The sequence below is a fragment of the Hyperolius riggenbachi genome, chromosome 8 (genome assembly GCF_040937935.1).
Source record: "Hyperolius riggenbachi isolate aHypRig1 chromosome 8, aHypRig1.pri, whole genome shotgun sequence".
In the NCBI taxonomy this organism is placed as follows: Eukaryota; Metazoa; Chordata; class Amphibia; order Anura; family Hyperoliidae; genus Hyperolius; species Hyperolius riggenbachi.
The window spans coordinates 85,091,679-85,110,317 of record NC_090653.1 but is presented as its reverse complement, the minus strand read 5'-3'; the positions used below and the strand labels follow the sequence as shown (position 1 = coordinate 85,110,317).

The 18,639-nt window shown below is 40.4% G+C and overlaps 1 protein-coding gene across 1 annotated transcript in view; it reads left to right on the top strand.

Moving 5' to 3' along the window:
* Positions 1–18,639, top strand: part of LOC137529000 (cytochrome P450 2C18-like) — a 58,922-nt gene that overhangs the window by 3,991 nt on the left and 36,292 nt on the right. Inside the window, exons 2-4 of the mRNA XM_068250857.1 lie at positions 6,874–7,080; positions 9,764–9,926; positions 14,610–14,759. Of these exons, the coding sequence (XP_068106958.1) occupies positions 6,901–7,080; positions 9,764–9,926; positions 14,610–14,759 (493 nt within the window). The 5' untranslated portion in view covers positions 6,874–6,900. The remainder of the gene's footprint in view (positions 1–6,873; positions 7,081–9,763; positions 9,927–14,609; positions 14,760–18,639) is intronic.

The following is an 18,639-nucleotide window of genomic DNA, read 5'->3' as shown; positions in this document are numbered from 1 at the left end:
ACTTTACCACAACTCCTTGAGAGAATTTTGTTTATTAATTTTATTATAGTGGATATCACCTATTGCTGAACATTAATATTACGGTGCTCCCACTTTAATATTGATTGTACTGGGGGCCTTTGCAGGCTTGTTCACGGCTGGCTTTGTTTTAATTGTTTTTAATTTTTGTTACTTGGCTTCAAATAAACTTTATTGCTCTTTTATCCTAGCTCATTTATATAGGGGTTGTCTTTTTGCTCTTTGTGTATTAGTGTTTGAAACAGGTCTATGCAGTGCTGGGCCGAAATTACGCATGAGCGTAATTACGCATCGTAATTCAATGTAAATTTACGCGTAAGCGCTACGCGTAACTTACGGTCGTACGCGTAATTATTTACGCGTAAGCAGTAAAGTGGTGTCGTAATTACACTGTCTACCGTAATTGCTAGGTATGCGTAATTTTACGGACACTTGCGCGTAATTTTACGCGTAATTACTAACGTAAAAACTCCCCTTTTCTAAGAGTAGCCAATCAGTCAACATCCTAAGCAACCAGTAGTATCTTCTCCCGCCCTTCAGTATAAGCGTACGTTTTGACGCATATGAATGATATGTACGCAATAACTGTCACATTGATGGCTATTGCGTACATATCTTCCGTATGCGTCAAAAAATACGCATTAATGGGTATTACAGCACTACGCGTAACATCGTAGTGTAAGCACCTACATTACGGTATCCTTACGCGTAACTGCGTAAGTTTACGCGTAATTACAGTGATGTACCGTAGATAATTTCCTACGCCGCAACCGTAATTGCGTAATGCGTAATAGCGTAAAATTACGCGTAATGATCCGTAAGCGTAGATTTTTCCATTACGACCAGCACTGGGTCTATGACCTACTCCCCCCGTTATAAACCTCTTCGGTAGCAATATTATTTGCGCAATTATGCTTGCTCGTTTCGTTTCTGTTGCTTAACTAAGGAGAAAAAACTGTCAGTAATGCTTTGATAGATCTGACCATTTTATCTGGACATGTATCACCACGTCTATATTAACACCTTGGTGGGATCAGGGTAGAGGTGGCAAAAAACAAAACAGTAAAGAGATTTGATTTTGCTATTTAAAAAACAATAAATTATAAAGAGAAATTATATATATATTATTTTTGCTTGAGCATGAAATCTAATAATTGTATCTAATAATTTTCTCCTTTTTTCAGCAATTGTCAATCTGGGAAAAAAAAATTTGGAGTAATTTTCGGGAACATTGAATGGTGTAGGATATATTGTACAGTTCTTGATTTATATGAACCAATTTTTGGTTCATATAAATCATAGAAAAAAAAAAACATTTAATAATTGTGGGAAAATCAAAGTGTGTGATACATTGGTCAAATCTCTCAGATATTTCAAAGAACTGAACTGATTTGAATTCTTAAATATATATATATATTTTTTTTTTTAACAAATTGAACCATGTGTGGCAACTTTAAAGTGAACTCGAGGTGAGAGGTATACGGGAGGCTGCAATATTTGTTTCATTTTAAGCAATACCAGTTGCCTCGCAGCCCTGCTGGCCTGTTTGGCTGCAGCAGACAGTGTCTGTATCACACCAGAAACAAGCATGCAGCTAATCTTTTCAGTTCTGTCAATATTATCAGAAACGCCTGATCTGCTGCATGCTTATTTAGGGTCTAAGTCTAAAAGTTTTAGAGGCAGATGATTATCAGGATAGCCAGGCAACTGGTATTGCTTAAAGGGAAGGTCCAAGCAAAAAAAAAAAATGAGTTTCACTTACCTGGGGCTTCTACCAGCCCCATGCAGCCATCCTGTGCCCTCGTAGTCACTCACTGCTGCTCCAGTCCCCCGCTGGCAGCTTTCTGACCTCGGAGGTCAGGGCTGCATTGCATACATTTTTACGCATTCCAGCTAGTGCAGGAACAAAAATGTATGCGTTGCACCACTAACGCGTAAAAATGTATATGTTAATGTTCCTGCACTAGCGGGAATGCGTAAAAATGTACGCAATGCGGCCCTGACCTCTGAGGTCAGAAAGCTGCCAGCGGGGGACTGGAGCAGCAGTGAGTGACTACGAGGGCACAGGATGGCTGCATGGGGCTGGTAGAAGCCCCAGGTAAGTGAAACTCATTTTTTTTTTTTGCTTGGACCTTCCCTTTAAGGGCCTGAGCCCACTAACGCAGTTTGTGCGCAGTTGAGTCCGCTTTTCAGCAACACATCAATGTTACAGATGCTGAAAAGCGGATACAACTGCACACAACTTCGTTAGTGGGCTCAGGCCCTAAAAGAAAATAAATAGGACAGCCTCCATATAACTCTCACCTTGGGTTCACATTAAAAGACATCTGACCTAAGAGAGATATGGAGGTAATGTAGTTAAACAATTCCTATCTACCTATTGTCTTGCTTGTAGTGCCATGCCGTGTCACACAGGGGTCAAGGAGAATTTTTTACTGCAACCAACATGAATATTTTCACTGATCCAGAAAGTAGAAGATATTTAGACAATCAAAACATGTAACTGTCATTTATTTACCCAAATCCCAGATAATTGAACATGTAACTTTGCTCAGCTGGCTTTGGAAGATGTTCATCTAGTTACTTATTTCCCAGCCAAGTTCACATGCCAAGTTGCTATCATCGTACATTAATTATTCATAGACCGAAATCCATCTAGTAGTATAAACTACCTGTCTCCCTTCTATCAGTAAGCAACAGCAACAAATATTTCAGATTTTAAAAAAATCACAGTTCTGATACAAAAATAAAACTTGTAGAAAAAAATACACCCATTTTCTGGTGACATCTGGTGGCAATGGAAGAATGTTTTCCAACCTACCTAATTCAATACTGCCACACAATGGAATAAAATGATAAGTAATAATAATTATACAATTACCTAAACAAATATACTAAATTATCATTATGCTAAAACACATCTTACTCCCCAACTTCCAAGACTGCCTTTATAACAACAACAATAATATTTCTATAGCACTTTTCTCCCATAGGACTCAAAGCGATTAGGGCCTATCTCCACCACACGCAGACCGGACGCAGAATAGACGCAGAAAAACTAACTCCAACAAATGCCCATGGGAAAATCTGAATCAGAAAAATTGCGTTTAGTGGAAACAGCCCCATAGACATTCATTGCAGTCAGTCTCTCTGCATCCACAACAGGCCCTTAGGCTCTCTCAGATTCAGTAATTGGTAGTAGGATGAAGTGTTAACACAACAAAATTATATTTCTGCAAATGCCAGACTGAACAGGTGGGTTTTCAGTTTGGATTTAAACAAGTCCAGAGATGGAGCTGTCCTGATCTGCTGAGGTAAGGAGTTCCATCATGTAGGAGCAGCATGACAGAAGGCTCTGGGACCAAAGGTTTTCAGGTGGACTCTGGGTATGACAAGATTTTTGGAGCCTGTGGATCTGAGATTGCAAGGAGTGCTACGCAGCGGAAGCATTTCTTTCAAGTATCCCAGGCCCAGATTATGAAGTGACTTAAATGTCAGTAGGCCGATTTTGAATAGCATTCTCCATTCTATAGGTAGCCAGTGAAGGGAGTGCAGGACTGGTGTTATGTGGCAGTGACGGGGTAGGTTGGTTAACAGTCTGGCAGCAGTATTCTGTATCAGCTGTAGGTGGTACAAGTTCTTTTTTGGAAGGTCGGTGTAGAGAGCATTGCAATAGTCCAGTCGGGATGTAAAGAAGGCATGAACTAAGGTTGGGAGATTTTCTAGGGCATGAGGTGCTTGATTTTTGCGATGTTCTTCGGGTGAAAATAGGATGATTTCCCCACAGCAGAGATGTGGGTTCTGAAGTTTACATCCCATCAATTAGAACTCCCAGGCTACGCACATGGTCAGAGCTGTGTAGATTTGTGCCTTCTGTTCCCAGTGGAGAAGACTGCAACTGAAGTTGTTTTGTTCGGCATGTAAGGAGTTCAAGGCAAGACTTCCTAACACTGCAGGGTGGCCCCTTGAGCGTGTAAAACATTGCTAAATTATGATTATTTTCTGGTGAAACATTGCTGATTTACGATTATTTTCTGGTGAAACACTGCCCACATTATGATTATTTTCTGATGAAACATTGCTGCATTATGATTATTTTCTGGTTAAAGATTGTCGCATTACGATTATTTTATGGGGAAACATTGCCGCATTAAGATTATTGTATGGGGAAACATTACACCATTATCATTATTTTATGGTGAAGCCTTACCACATTACGATTATTTCCATGGGGTAACATTACAGCATTATGATTACTTTAAAGTGAAACATTGACGCATTACGATTATTTTCATGGGGGGGGGGGGGGGATGCCACTGTTTTTCACGCCTGGAGTGACAAAATGGCTAGAAGCGCCCCTAGCTGCACTGAAAAACTCCCAAACCCCTACATTATATCATCTTTTCCCACAGGAGGTAGTCAGGGAAGAGCTGGGAGGGGCACCAGCCTCTCTTCTCCTTTAAGCACAGTCCTTACTCTGCCCACCTCTTCTCTGTGATGCATAGGAGGTAGTAAAGGGAGGAAGTGGGCAAGGTCACATGATGTTTCTGGGCAGAGGAAGAAACTCCCACTTTTGATGGAATTTCAATACTTTCTGCACAGATCGCTCGGTCAGTTTTCCAAAGGATTTTTTTTTCTTGGAATAGCTACATCAAATAGGAACGTTGTCTGAGTAGTGATAAGTACTTATTAGTAGTAATAATAGTGCTTATTCACCTTTACTAACAATGACAACATTTTGGGAAGGTGAATCAGGACCCTAAGTACAAGTGACTGGATGTCACATTGTGGAGTTGGTGGCAACTGAGACCCTCAACTGCTCCTGGGCCCCATAGAAATGATTACATAGTTACATAGTTATTTGGGTTGAAAAAAGGCATAAGTCCATCGAGTTCAACCAGAGAACAAGTACAACACCAGTCTGGCTCCCTCACATATCCCTGTTGATCCAGAGGAAGGCGAAAAACCCTTACAAGGCCTGGTCCAATTAGCCCCAAAAGGGAAAAAAATTCCTTCCCGACTCCAGATGGCAATCAGATAAAATCCCTGGATCAATATCATTAGGCATTACCTAGTAATTGTAGCAATGGATGTCTTTCAACGCAAGGAAAGCATCTAAGCCCCCTTTAAATGCAGGTATAGAGTTTGCCATAACTACTTCCTGTGGCAATGCATTCCACATCTTAAATCACTCTCACTGTAAATAACCCTTTCCTAAATAAATGGCAAAAATGTTTTTCCTCCATGCGCAGATCATGTCCTCTAGTCCTTTGAGAAGGCCTAGGGACGAAAAGTTCATCCGCAAAGCTTTTATATTGCCCTCTGATGTATTTATACATGTTAATTAGTTATATTCAGTAATTGTAATTTTGCTTTTTTTTTTCTCTATGCTCTTCCTTCTCTCCCTCTCTCTCTCTCATGGAGCTGTGTTAGTCCTAGCAACTAGTCTGATATCAGGCTAACTTAGTTAGATCATTGGAATTTAAATACTGGATGGTTTCTATGCTTTGCACATTAATTTTGAATCACTAATATTTGTCATCCAAAATAATACAGCGGTAAAATTAAAAAAAAAAAATTTGAATACTTGTGTAGCAATTATCTCCCGTTAGACTTGAAGTGCTTGAGAGCTGCAGTCAATTGGCTGACCCTCTCATCCAAAGAAGACCCCTTGTTGAATGGGAACTGCCTCCAACATGTTAATTAGATCCCCTCTAAGGCGTCTTTTCTCTAGACTAAATAAACCCAGTTTATCTAACCTTTCTTGATAAGTGAGGTCTTCCATCCCACGTATCAATTTTGTTGCTCGTCTCTGCACCTGCTCTAAAACTGCAATATCTTTCCTGTAATGTGTTGCCCAGAACTGAATTCCATATTCCAGATGTTGTCTTACTAGAGAGTTAAACAGGGGCAATATTATGCTAGCATCTCGAGTTTTTATTTCCCTTTTAATGCATCCCAACATTTTGTTAGCAGTAGCTGCAGCGGCTTGGCATTGAGTGTGATTATTTAACTTGTTGTCAATGAGTACTCCTAAGTCCTTCTCCAAGTTTGATGTCCCCAACTGTGTCCCATTTATTTTGTATGGTGCTAGACCATTGGTACGGCCAAAATGCATGACTTTACATTTTTCAACATTGAATTTCATTTGCCATTTATGTGCCCATATAGCCATCCTATCCAGATCCTGTTGCAATATGTCCCTTTCTTCCTGAGAGTTGATGATTCTGCACAATTTTGTATCATCTGCAAAAATAGCAACATTGCTTTCTACTGCATCTACTAGGTCATTAATAAATAAATTGTAGAGCACTGGCCCCAGAACAGACCCCTGTGGTACCCCACTGCTAACAGTCTCCCATTTTGAGTATGATCCATTGACCACAACTCTTTGTTTTCTGTCCATTAGCCAGTTCCCTATCCATGCACACAGACTCTTCCCCAGTCCTTGCATCCTCAACTTTTGCACCAGACTTTTGTGTGGAACAGTGTTGAAGGCCTTTGCAAAGTCTAAGTATATCACATCTACAGCATTCCCAATATCCACATTAGCATTCACTACCTCATAAAAGCTGAGCACGTTAGGACAGGACCTGTCAGACATGATTATTGCTGCTATGATTATTGCTCCACCTCTAGAGATAGGCATAGATGTGATGAAATAATAATGGAAACTGCCCCAAAACATTAGCATTCAACTTAGTGAATGTTTTGATATGATGGTAAATATTGATGATATTCAGCATGTTTTTTCTTGCTCTTGTCACTGCCTATTATTAGCATAGGTACATTGTAGTTGTACCATAGAGCCTCCCATACAGTAAGATTCAGTTCTGATCTTTTTCTGTGTCAAAGCACCAGGGACAATAGTCTCTTGCAAAGATGGAGCTGGATGAAAGTGGTACCCTCATCATGGCTATCTCTGTAGCTTTACTCATCTTCATAATGATGTGGATTAATAACAGAAAGTGGAAGAATATGCCTCCGGGACCCACCCCTCTCCCGCTCATAGGCAACCTTCTACAGGTGAACACCACGGAGCTGCCTCAAGCACTAATAGAGGTAACAATTTATTAATTTATGACTTTTTTTTTTTTTAGTTTTAAACAAAAACTGATCTGGATTTTGTCACATTGGAGTGGATCATCACCCATTGAAGCTTTAATAAATCAGGTTCAGGGGCATAACACTAGCCCCCACACAGAGATGGATTAAGATGTAATGGGGTCCTAGGCCTGATTTGGGGCCCCCTTGTGGTCCTTTTGGTAAACTGAAGTGGAGAGAGGTCAAAGAAGACTGTTGAGTGTGACTGGATAATCCGATGTGAGGTACAGGTACAACAGACAGTACATGTAGTCAGGGATAAGCCAGAAGTTTGTTAATAGGAAATCAGTCCGAATCAGGTGAGGTACAGGAACGTAGTACAAACGGATAGTCAAAGGATTGCCAAGGATCAAAGCCAGGATATCAGTTCATAAGAGAAAATCTTTCAGGACACAGGAACACAAGGAAACCGATGTGATACTCAGGCGGCGACCATCAAACAAGGAAGTTCTTATAAAACATAATGCAGGAAGTGAGATCACCTGCTCACGTGCAAACAGAGATGCATAGCACAGATGGCGCGGGAACGTCTAAAGGTCCTAGAAGGGAAAACAGTTCTGTAGTCAAAGTCCTGAGTTGGTGGGTTGCAATGGGCAACCACTTACTGAGGCATGACATTCACTTATTTCCAGTGATGAGACAGGTCCTCCTCACTCTCTGCATTGCAGTCACAGGCTATTACCTTGTGACTTTCGGCTCTGCATGTCACGTGTGGCTCCTTCTCATCCATCTTTGTGCTTTCTGGGGATGTACCTTGTGAGGGAGGTGGCAAACTGAAACAAAGTGATGCTGAAAATATAGCAAACTAAAAGTTGCCATATTTACCGGCCTCCACGTGAACAAGCGGGCTAAACACGAAATGACTGTTGTGAATGGCCACCAGTCCCCTGCACCCACCCCTTGTTACTCTCACCTGGAAATTGATGTGGACTAGTTGAAGTTCATCCTGTTTTCACCATGGATAGCTGTATGATTTGAAGTTATGGATGCAAGCTGTATGTACCAGTCTCCACTAAACAGCTCCACAAGTAGTGATGATCGTAATCTGCTGATCACGATTATGCAAAATTATGCGTAAATCTTTGCAATTATGCATATACGTACTGTATTTTTTGGACTGCTGCCTTTTATAGGGGGGGGGGGGGGGCTCCAGGAGGGAGTGCACCCTGATTGGCTGCCATGTGGGGGGGGGAAAAAGTCACTGCGTCTTATAGTCCAAATGTAGGGAGTTCCCAACTTGTGAACACCTGCCAATACTAACCGCAAACTGGCCACAATGTTGGGGACTCCCTGTACTGTGCCAATGCAGAGGAGAACACAGGAGGACACAAAGGGGCACAAGGAGGACAGAGGTGGACACAGGAATACACAAGAGGGACAGAGGAGGACACAGGGTGACACGAGGTACAAGGGGGCATAATCCACAAGATGCTCCTTCACCATGAATGCACCAGGCTTAGTATATATTCTTTTCCCTGGTTTTTGTCTTCTAAACCTAGGTGCGTCTTATAGTCAGGAGCGTCTTATAGTCCAAAAAATACGGGTAATTCGTATGTATAATCATTCGTGATTACGCATGAATTTACGCGTGATTTTGTGCCGACTATGGCGGTGAATAGCAAAGCCCCCATACATGCTATTGCTACCTAAACTGCTACATATGTTAAGGAGAATAGTGGGTACAAGTGAAAAAAAAATTAATAAAAACGACCTCATAGTTTTTGACAAAATCGATTTTAAAAATGCAAAGAAAAATGGTTCTTAAACCCAGAAATAGACAGTTTAAAAAACATTTTTTTGTATATTTAAAATAAATTGATTTTCTCAAAAACCATAAGGTCTTTTTGAACACTTCTTTTAGTAACTTGTACGTATTATTCTTCTTAACATATATAGCATTTTTGGTAGGAATGGCATGTATGGGGTCTTTGCTATTCACCGCCAAAGTCGGCACAAAATTATGCGTAAATTACACATAAAATTCATGCGTAATTACGACTGGGAGCAATTAACTACAAAATTGATTACACTGTTTCCCGAAATTTCGCATTACGATGCGTAATTGCATATTACGCTCAGCACTATCCACATGCAATTGAACCCAGTGGTGCACATTCTTGTTCTTATAATATTAAAAGTATTATATAAGTGCAGTCAGACATTATTTTATCTTTCTTTTATGAACTTGGGCCATTCTGGATTTAAAGAAAAATGCAATTACAAATGTACTAATTGACATATATCTCAACAGCCCTGACTATGATTTGATATGACTGTTGTGGTTTGCTAATGCTAGATGTTTGTAAGCAGACAGTTGGTCCAGGGTTGCTGAATAATTTACTATAGTCCCACTGAAGACCCCTTGAGGCACTTTATTACATTAGGTCCAGTATGGATAAATGCAAAGATCACCTTGTTACTTTCTGAGAACTACAAGTGGAGAGAGATGGTCAATGAAAAGCAAGTAATTCTGAGTTGAGGTAAATGTTATACAGTACTTATTTTATGCAAATATATGCAGGTTGAAAACAAAATGCATAATATTTGCATCAGTTAAGAGTTATTTGCATCTCCTTGACCAACCCTATTGCTGCAAAGATTTTGGCAGAGGAAAGATGCTCACATGTTGATTTTCTCGCAGCTGGCCAAGGTCTATGGAGATGTCTTTACTGTACAACTGGGGAATATGAAGGTAGTTGTCTTACATGGATATGATGCTGTGAAAGAGGCTCTAGTGGACAACAGCAATATATTCAATGACAGAGGGTCATTTCCTGCATTGGATCGTGTTTTTAAAGACTATGGTAAGCCCCACATACTGTAGATCTTAACTTATTCACCACTAAGGGGTTTTTCCCCTTATGGACCAGAGCAATTTTCAAATTTCAGTGCTCCTCCCATGTATTTGCCAATAATTTTATTACTACTTATCACACCAAAATGATCTATACATTTTTTTTTCAGCGCAAATTAGGCTTTCTTTAGGTTGTACTTTTACTAAGCGTTATTTTATTGTATATGCATTTTAGAGGGAGAACTAATCAAAAATTGGAAATAAAAAAGGTACTATTTCTCAATTTTCAACCACTATAGTTTTAAATAAACAATGTTACTGTAGATAAAACACACCCATTTTATTTGCCCATTTACCCCAGCTATCACAACATTGAAATTATGTTCCTAGTACAATGTATGGTAACAACATATTATTTGGCAATAAAGGTGTATTTTTTTCATTTTGTGTTTTTGGTTTTCTCATTTTACTTAATTAATAATTGCAATCCCTAATTTGCAAAATAACAATAGTAAACCCTTATGACATACATAGATAAAAAGCGAATTCCCTTGCGTAACAATTGATGTATTTTTTTTAAATCATTTTTTAAAATATTTTTTTTTAGTCAAATGAAGTCATTTATTTTAATAGCTATGGGAGTGAGGCAGTGACAGGAGGGTGAGTCACCCCTTTCTTCATCAAAAAGAAAGTGAAAGTTATTTTATTCTTACACTTTCATTGAACAATCTCTGCTGTACAATACATTACAGCAGAGCTCATTCGTTACTAAGACACTTAGATTGGCTTTGGGAACAAATGTTCTCATTCACCAATCTGTCCTCTAATAGCTGCTGCTGCGCGTGCACACGCCACTCTTTAACTTCAAAAGATGAGTATCTACGCCCCTGGGAACTCAGAGAGAGTTTGCAGCGATGTAGATATGCTGCCCCCAGAATGAGTGAAAACAGGGAAGTACCCCATTACTAGGGATGAGCATTAGAATTTTAAATTTAAGGTGGAACACCATTAATGGAGAAGACAGAATTTCTCATTTCCTATTGATTTCAATGTATTCCACATTATTTCCGAAATCTGCCACCTATCCTACCCCATTATTATGGGCAACTTTAGCTAAGAAAAATATGGATACTGTCAATACAAAAAAGACTGATCTATTTTGTGTCCCCGGCAAGGTAACCTGCATCACCCCTTTTTTCCCCTACCACTACCACCACCACCATCACACATATACAATATGCTACCATAGGGCAGTCACTGACTGAAAAATAAAAACTGAATTTCCATAGGATAACATAATAATACATTCATTGAGGTACTTTTCCCAATAAGAGCACTATTTTCAGAATAGGATACCAGAATACCTCGAAAACCTTGGAACACAAAAAAGGGTCAGAAGTAGAGCCTACACAAGCGTGCCCACAGCAAACCATAAGTTAGTGGCTCTTTTCCAGATTTATGGCTATTCACAAATACAAATCCTTCCTTATCAGATGAACAGCAATTAAACAGCAGTGAATGTCTTTTATACATTTGTCCCTCAGGGTTGTTTATTGAGTACTTCTCATAACCATCAACTTATTATATTACATGTCATCTGCGGTATCTCATCAAATAGCTTCAACATATAAACCTGTGGACATTAAGGAATATTCACTTATACAAAATGATGTTCTTAACAAACTGATACTCATACTGAAAAATAGCACTTCTTGTACAAAATGGCTGCTTTCTATGGCACTAAACTAGGCAACAACTAAGCACCACCAAGCACCACTATTCTTCATGCCACAGTCTCACCTATGTGACCAAAACATTTAATGAGCACTCACAGTGTGCTCCAAGTTAATGTTCACATGTTAGCAACATTATCTGTAAATAATATAACCAATTTGGATAAAGAAAGTTAAATTTACTCACACACTCCCCTAAAATCTGTATATTCACTTGAAATCCCCACAACCCCTCCCCCCTTCCCCAGCACTTTTTTTGAAGGCTAGGACACCTCTGTAACTATCAAGCCTCCAGCTCTGTGGCCGTGGCATAATCATGCAATTCCCTCTCTCTACTCAAGGAGGAATCTTGCACAATTAGGCCAAAGCCTCAGTGCTGGGGGCTGGCCTGTCACGGAAATGTCCAAGCCTTTGTGCTGAGATTTTTTTTTCAAATGGGAAGGAGGGGATTGAGGTGGGGTTTTCACTCGAATGTGCAGATTATAGGTAGGTCAGTGAGAAAATATTCTTTTTTTAAATCCAAATTGATTCTAGTATTTACAAATACAGATGCTAGCATACCGTACTTTGCGTGATTTTTTTTAAAATAAACCTGAAGCGATGTCAAAAAAAGAATTAGACACTCAACTATATAGAGGGAAGGCTCTGGTTCCTGTAGAGACTTTACAGTCCTCTCTCCATTGCCTCATTCCACTGATGTCCCCCATTGAATGTAAGCGCCTTAAATACACCTTAAATACTCACATCCCCAAGTGCTTCTGAAGATGGACTCATCTGTACAGTGTATACGCAAGCCTAGACTCAAAGCCTGCACGAGAAGTCCCAAAGACCTGCAGGTTGAATAACTTCAACGGGGGCAGTGGGGGAAATTAGGAGATCGCGAGGATACCAGAGGGGACCAGCTCTATGGGATTCATGCCTTTCCCTCTACATAGGTGAGTATATAACTCTTTTTTATGATGCATCTGGCTTACTTTAAGTGGGAAAAAACACTGAAGAAACAATACTTTACAATGCAAGCAAGATAGGCAAATGCCAATGTTGTGCACATATTTCTAATAAGAGGCAGATATTAATAGCATGCAGATATTACTGACAAGCACATACTGTATACCAGTGAAAAGAAGATTATCAATCACATACAGATATCACCAATAATAAGTGGATAATATCAATAATAGGCAAATAACACCAGTGACAGGCAGATAGTGATATGTACAGTACATCCTAGTGGCACGCAGCGATAGGTAGAATTGAGTGGCATTAATAGGTAGACACTAGTAACAGCCAGGTAGCCATCGATTCTGGTGGTAGAAAGGTAGTGATTCTTGGAGAAGACACGTAGAGTTCCGTAGTAGTAGTAGTAGTAGTAGTAGTAGTAGTAGTAGTAGTAGTAGTAGTAGTAGTAGTAGTAGTAGTAGTAGTAGTAGTTTCTATCAGTAATGATAGGAAAATAGCGATTAGAAGATTCTAGTGGCAGGCTGGGAGGTAGATTTTTGTGACAGGAAGGTAGTGATTGGTGAATTATAATAAAAATTATTTTAATTATATTAAAGTTCTGATCAGTGAATAGAAACATGTGTTCCCATTCACCAATCACAGTGCCAGCAGTAAATGATGATCTGGCATCAGTGAGATGCCAATCGTCATTCACAGTTCTTCACTACTTCCTGTGTACTGTTCAGTATACAGGATAGTATGGGGACTTCTAGTGGCAAAAAAAAAAAATACACCTACAAAAAAAAAGAAAAAAAAAAGAAATTTAAAAATTTAAAACAAATCCCCAATTTTAACCCTAATTCCCCCCCCCCCCCCCCTCTTATATATAACGATAGTTACTTTGTAAAAAATAAAATAAAATACAGCATATAAAAAATATAAATAGTTACCTTAGGGACTCAGCAATTTTAGGGTATATCACTATTACTTTTGCAAATAAGAGCTTGTAATTATTGATCTAGTATAAAGAAACACAAATCGAAAAAATACACCTTTATTTCCAAATAAAATATTGCGTGGTATAGTGTACTAGGGACATGATTTAAACATTGTAATAACCAGGCCAAATGGACAAATAAAAATGTTGGTTTTATCTATCAAAGCACATTTTATTTTAAAGAGACACTGTAACATCAAAAAGATCCCCTGGGGGGTACTCACCTCGGGTGGGGGAAGCCTCCGGATCCTAATGAGGCTTCCCACGCCGTCCTCTGTCCCACGGGGGTCTCGCCGCAGCCCTCCGAACAGCCGGCGACTGTGCCGACTGTCAGTTCAATATTTACCTTTGCTGGCTTCAGCGGGGGCACTGTGGCGACTTTCGGCACAGAAATAGACAGAAATACCCGATCTCCGTCGGGTCCGCTCTACTGCGCAGGCGCCGGAAACTTGCGCCTGCGCAGTAGAGCGGACCCGACGGCGATCGGGTATTTCCGCCTACTTCGGCGCCGACAGCCGTCAGAGCGCCTGCGCAGGAGCCAGGAAGGTAAAGATTACGTCACCGCTGCACGGAGGGCTGCAGCGAGACCCCTGACGGATGGAGGACGGCGTGGGAAGCCTCATTAGGATCCGGAGGCTTCCCCCACCCGAGGTGAGTACCCCCCAGGGGCCGTTTTGTCGTTACAGTTCCTCTTTAAGACTATAATGGCTGAAAACTGAGAAATAAAATGTTTTTCTTTTTCTTCTTATTCACTTTAAAATGCAACTAAAATAAAATAATTCTTAGAAAAAAGTACGACCCAAAGAAAACCTAATTTGTGGCAAAAAAATTGAGGTATAGTACATTACGGTGTCATAAGTGGTGATAAAGTTATTGACGAATGAATGGGAGGAGCATGAAATGTGAAAATGAATCTGGTTTTTAAGGGGAAATATAACATGTTGTGGGGAAGTGGTTAGTGCATGAACAGTAATAGGAACATTGAAAACATTTCTAATAATATACTCTGCAAACATATCTGTAGGAGTATTTCTGAGCAATGGAGAACGATGGAAACAACTGCGGCGCTTTTCTTTGACCACATTAAGGAATTTCGGAATGGGGAAAAGGAGTATTGAAGAGAGGATTCAAGAGGAAGCTCGGTATCTCTTAGAGGAGTTTAGGAATAAGAAAGGTAAGTTAGAACAAAACAGCTCACACTATAGTTTGGTAAAAATCAGTACCTGCAAGCTACAGTTTATTAATGTACTGGTGGCAGTACTAAAGAGGAACTGCAGTAAAAATAACGTAATGAAAAAAGTGCTTACATTTTAAAATCATCCTATATAATAAAACCCCTATGTCTCTGCGTTCTGTCCCTATGTGTGTGTCCCTGCGTTTGCGCTACTGCGCATGTGCCGCAGGGACAGCCTGGGACAGGCACGGGACAGGTCAGGGGGCTGGCCGGGTGTGTGCGCCCGTGTGGTAGGCGGCAGGGCCGGGACAAGTTCTACCACCAACAGAGGCTGAGCTGCCCAAGTGCGCCCCCCCCCCCCCCATCGGCCACATCTCAGTTATTGTGCCTCTTTACAGGGTGGTGTATATAGTGAGCTGCTCCACAGGACTGCATTTGGCACGCATACAGTAATCATCAGTAGTGGAGATCACTTGAAGTCATTTTGTTGCTATGAGTTTTAGGTAGCCAGTTATAGGTGTCCCCTGGTTGGGTAGCCAGGTACAGGTATAGAGGCCCCCAGTATCACTCCAGGTATAGGTCCTCCAATATAGGAAGCCAGATATAAGTTCCCCCAGATTTCATTCAGATACTTCATATTCTCCTGCATCTTCAAAACATACTAATAAGTCAACTGGTTTCCCCCCAAACAATCCTATAGTGAAAATATTAGACTATGACTATGGTAGGATTTTATTGTGAGCTCCTCTGAGCACAGTCAGTGACATGACTATGTACTCTGTACAGTGCTGCAGAAGATGTCAGTGCTATATAAATACATAATAATAATATGGTAGAACATTAGACTGTGACTATGGTAGGGATTAGATTGTGAGCTCCTTTGATGACAGTTAGTGACATGACTATATACTCTCTACAGTGCTACAGAAGATGTCAGTGCTATATAAATACATAATAATAATATTGTAGGGTATTATACTATGACTATGTTAGGATTAGACTGTGAGCTCCTCTGAGGACAGTTCGTGACATGGCTATGTACTCTGTAAAGTACTGCAGAAGATGTCAGTGCTTTATAAATACACAATAATAATATGGTAGAAGATTAGATTATGACTATGACAGAGAATAGAAAGTGAGCTCATCAGAGGACAGTCAGTGACATGACTATGTACTTTGTAAAGTGGTACGAGTGATGGATACGACAAAACCCCTGGTGCTGTTCCTCCAAGTGTATAACTGTGCCCCCATGTGTGTATGTATACATTACCTGTCCTGTGTCGTTTACCAGATGATGCCCATCCACCTTCAGCTTCTTCTGTTCCATTTGTGGCTCACATGCCACCAGCATATAGTGTGTGGCGCATGTGTGATGTCACGTGTGCTAAATGCCAGCAGCGTGTGAAGCGCAAATGGAGGAGCAGAAGATGTATGGGCAGGGCACAGTGGGCAACACAGGACAGGTTATGTATACATTCACACTGTGGGTACATTTATACACTAGTGGGTGGCGGTGGATGCAGCAGAAGCAGGGGACTCCTCTTATTCCCAAGAGATGTCATGCTAAAATCGATGGGGAATTGGTCTGAGGTGTATGGGCACCTGACAGGTGTCTGAGGTGTATGGGCACCCTCTAATCAGATTGGATTAAGGTGGCCACACACCATACAATTTTTTAAATATCTCTTCAATTTAAGAATTGCAATCAATTTTTCTGACTGATTGTAACTTTTCAAAATCTGACCAATATACCACACACATATGTTCAATTTTTCCCCAATTATGATAAAAATGATTGGAAACTGACAAAATTGCTAGGGTTTGTATGTCAGGAACCGGCCCGCGGCACGCCTGCGTATACGGCTCCCGACTGCGGGTTTGACCAGATCAAGTGGGGAGCAGCCTTATTCGAGCTACAAACAAGGCTCAAAAGCTCCTTACTGCCACGGTTTGCTAGACACGTTCACTCAGCTGTCGAGTGCTCAATACGCAATCTGCGTTTTCGTATTTGGGTCAGCTTTGCGCTTAGGCCGAATATGAGAACGCCACGCACACACACACAGTTGCAATCTTACACTGTAGTGAAGCAAAACCACTAACAGTCGTTCCGAATGATACTGTTAGACTTCCCACTCGGCTGTCGAGCACAGAAGTGCCCCATACACATAATGCAATTACAATTTCATCCGGTAGTGTTGCTCAAGCATACAATTAGGCATGGACTTATACACAGTTACACTGCAGTCTCCTCTAGGCTATGAGTGTTAGTTTAGTACAGCAGAAGTCAAGCTTATTAAATAATAATTTAATATTCCAGGAAAAAAGTGGAACAATGCAGAACAGAATATATACAAAAGATTACAAAAAACAAAATAAAAGGTTACAAAATTAAGAGTTTACAAAGATACACACAAAGCGATTTGCTTACCAAAATACAGGGATCCAGATAGAAGAACCTTGGACTTTTGTGGACGGACACAGCTCTGGCTTGAACAGGAGCCCCTTAGCTTGGGCCGGGAGTCCAGCTGCAGCTACCGTCAGAAGAGGACTGATTTTAGGTATCTGTCCCCATTTTTTTATAATGGAATATTTGCCTTGAGGCTGTAAGCCTGTTTGGACGGGGGGAACTAGATTTAATTACATCCTCAGACATAATTTGATTTCCAGAGATCTAACATCCACATGTGAAAAATGTACTATAGCCCACACACAACAAAAGACTTCCTTAACCTCCAATTTCCCCCAGGTAAAGTGTATTTTAGTACATACATGAAAATACTTCCCTAGTCCACGTTACAGGTGACAAACACATTGTTGACAGTATTGGCCTGAATAGCCATCTCCTAATTAGAGGCTAGGTAGACGGTTCCTAATTACTGTCCAGGTTCCTTTGCCTATTGAAGGTGACTGGTCTATTCAATGAAGACAATGGCAGTTCCCTTGATCCCTTCCCTCAATGCAAATTGAATCTACATACATACATTATCCAGGTGACACCTTTCAAAAGCCAGACTGGCTGACATACAATCCTATATGATACAGTAGTACACAGCAGATATAAAAATGGGAAAATGAAAATATATTACTGTATTATCCTTAACAGCATCAGCACCCCAATATATCACCACAGTGTATATTAATAAATTGACAATCTAACACACACCATACAATCTATAGAAAGATTGAAGAAAATATCTGGCATTCCGGATCGATAAAAATAGAAGAAAACGGGAAATCCGATTGGATTTTTCAGTCGAATGAAAAAAAAAAGCTTTCAATTTTTTTCGGAAGATCTGATCATTTTTTTTTTCAACAACGTTTTTTATTTTCATCCCATCAGAGTCAGGGCACAGCGAATGAACAATCTTTTGTACATCTTGAACAGATAGATCAAATATCAGATATGCATTGCAGGTAGCATTATTCATAGTAAACAATTATCTGTTCAGAAAAGGGCATAACATGGTAAGTATTTTGTTCCCTTATAGCCTGGCTCCCATCTCAGCCCCCCCTCTACCTCTCCACCCCCCTCCCCTCCCTCCCTTCTGTCATCTCTGAGGATAGTCTTATTGTAGTGTTGTTGGGGAAACCTCAAGGGCACCTAGAGTACCCTGCAGCTTCTCTGTGAGGTACCATTTGGTATAAACAAAGTGTTCCATTAGTTTGCGAAGTTCGTCATCAGAGTGTGATGCCAAGATGTAGAGTTTCCATTTTTTGAAGAAGTTATTGGTCCTTTTGTCCTTATGGAAGATAGCCTCTAGTTTGTCTTGATGAAAAAGGTGATTAAGTTCTTCTTTTACGTCCCACACCGTAGGTGTGCTGGGGTAGATCCACTTGTTAAAGATCACCTTGCGCGAGGCTATGATTATTAGATGGGCTA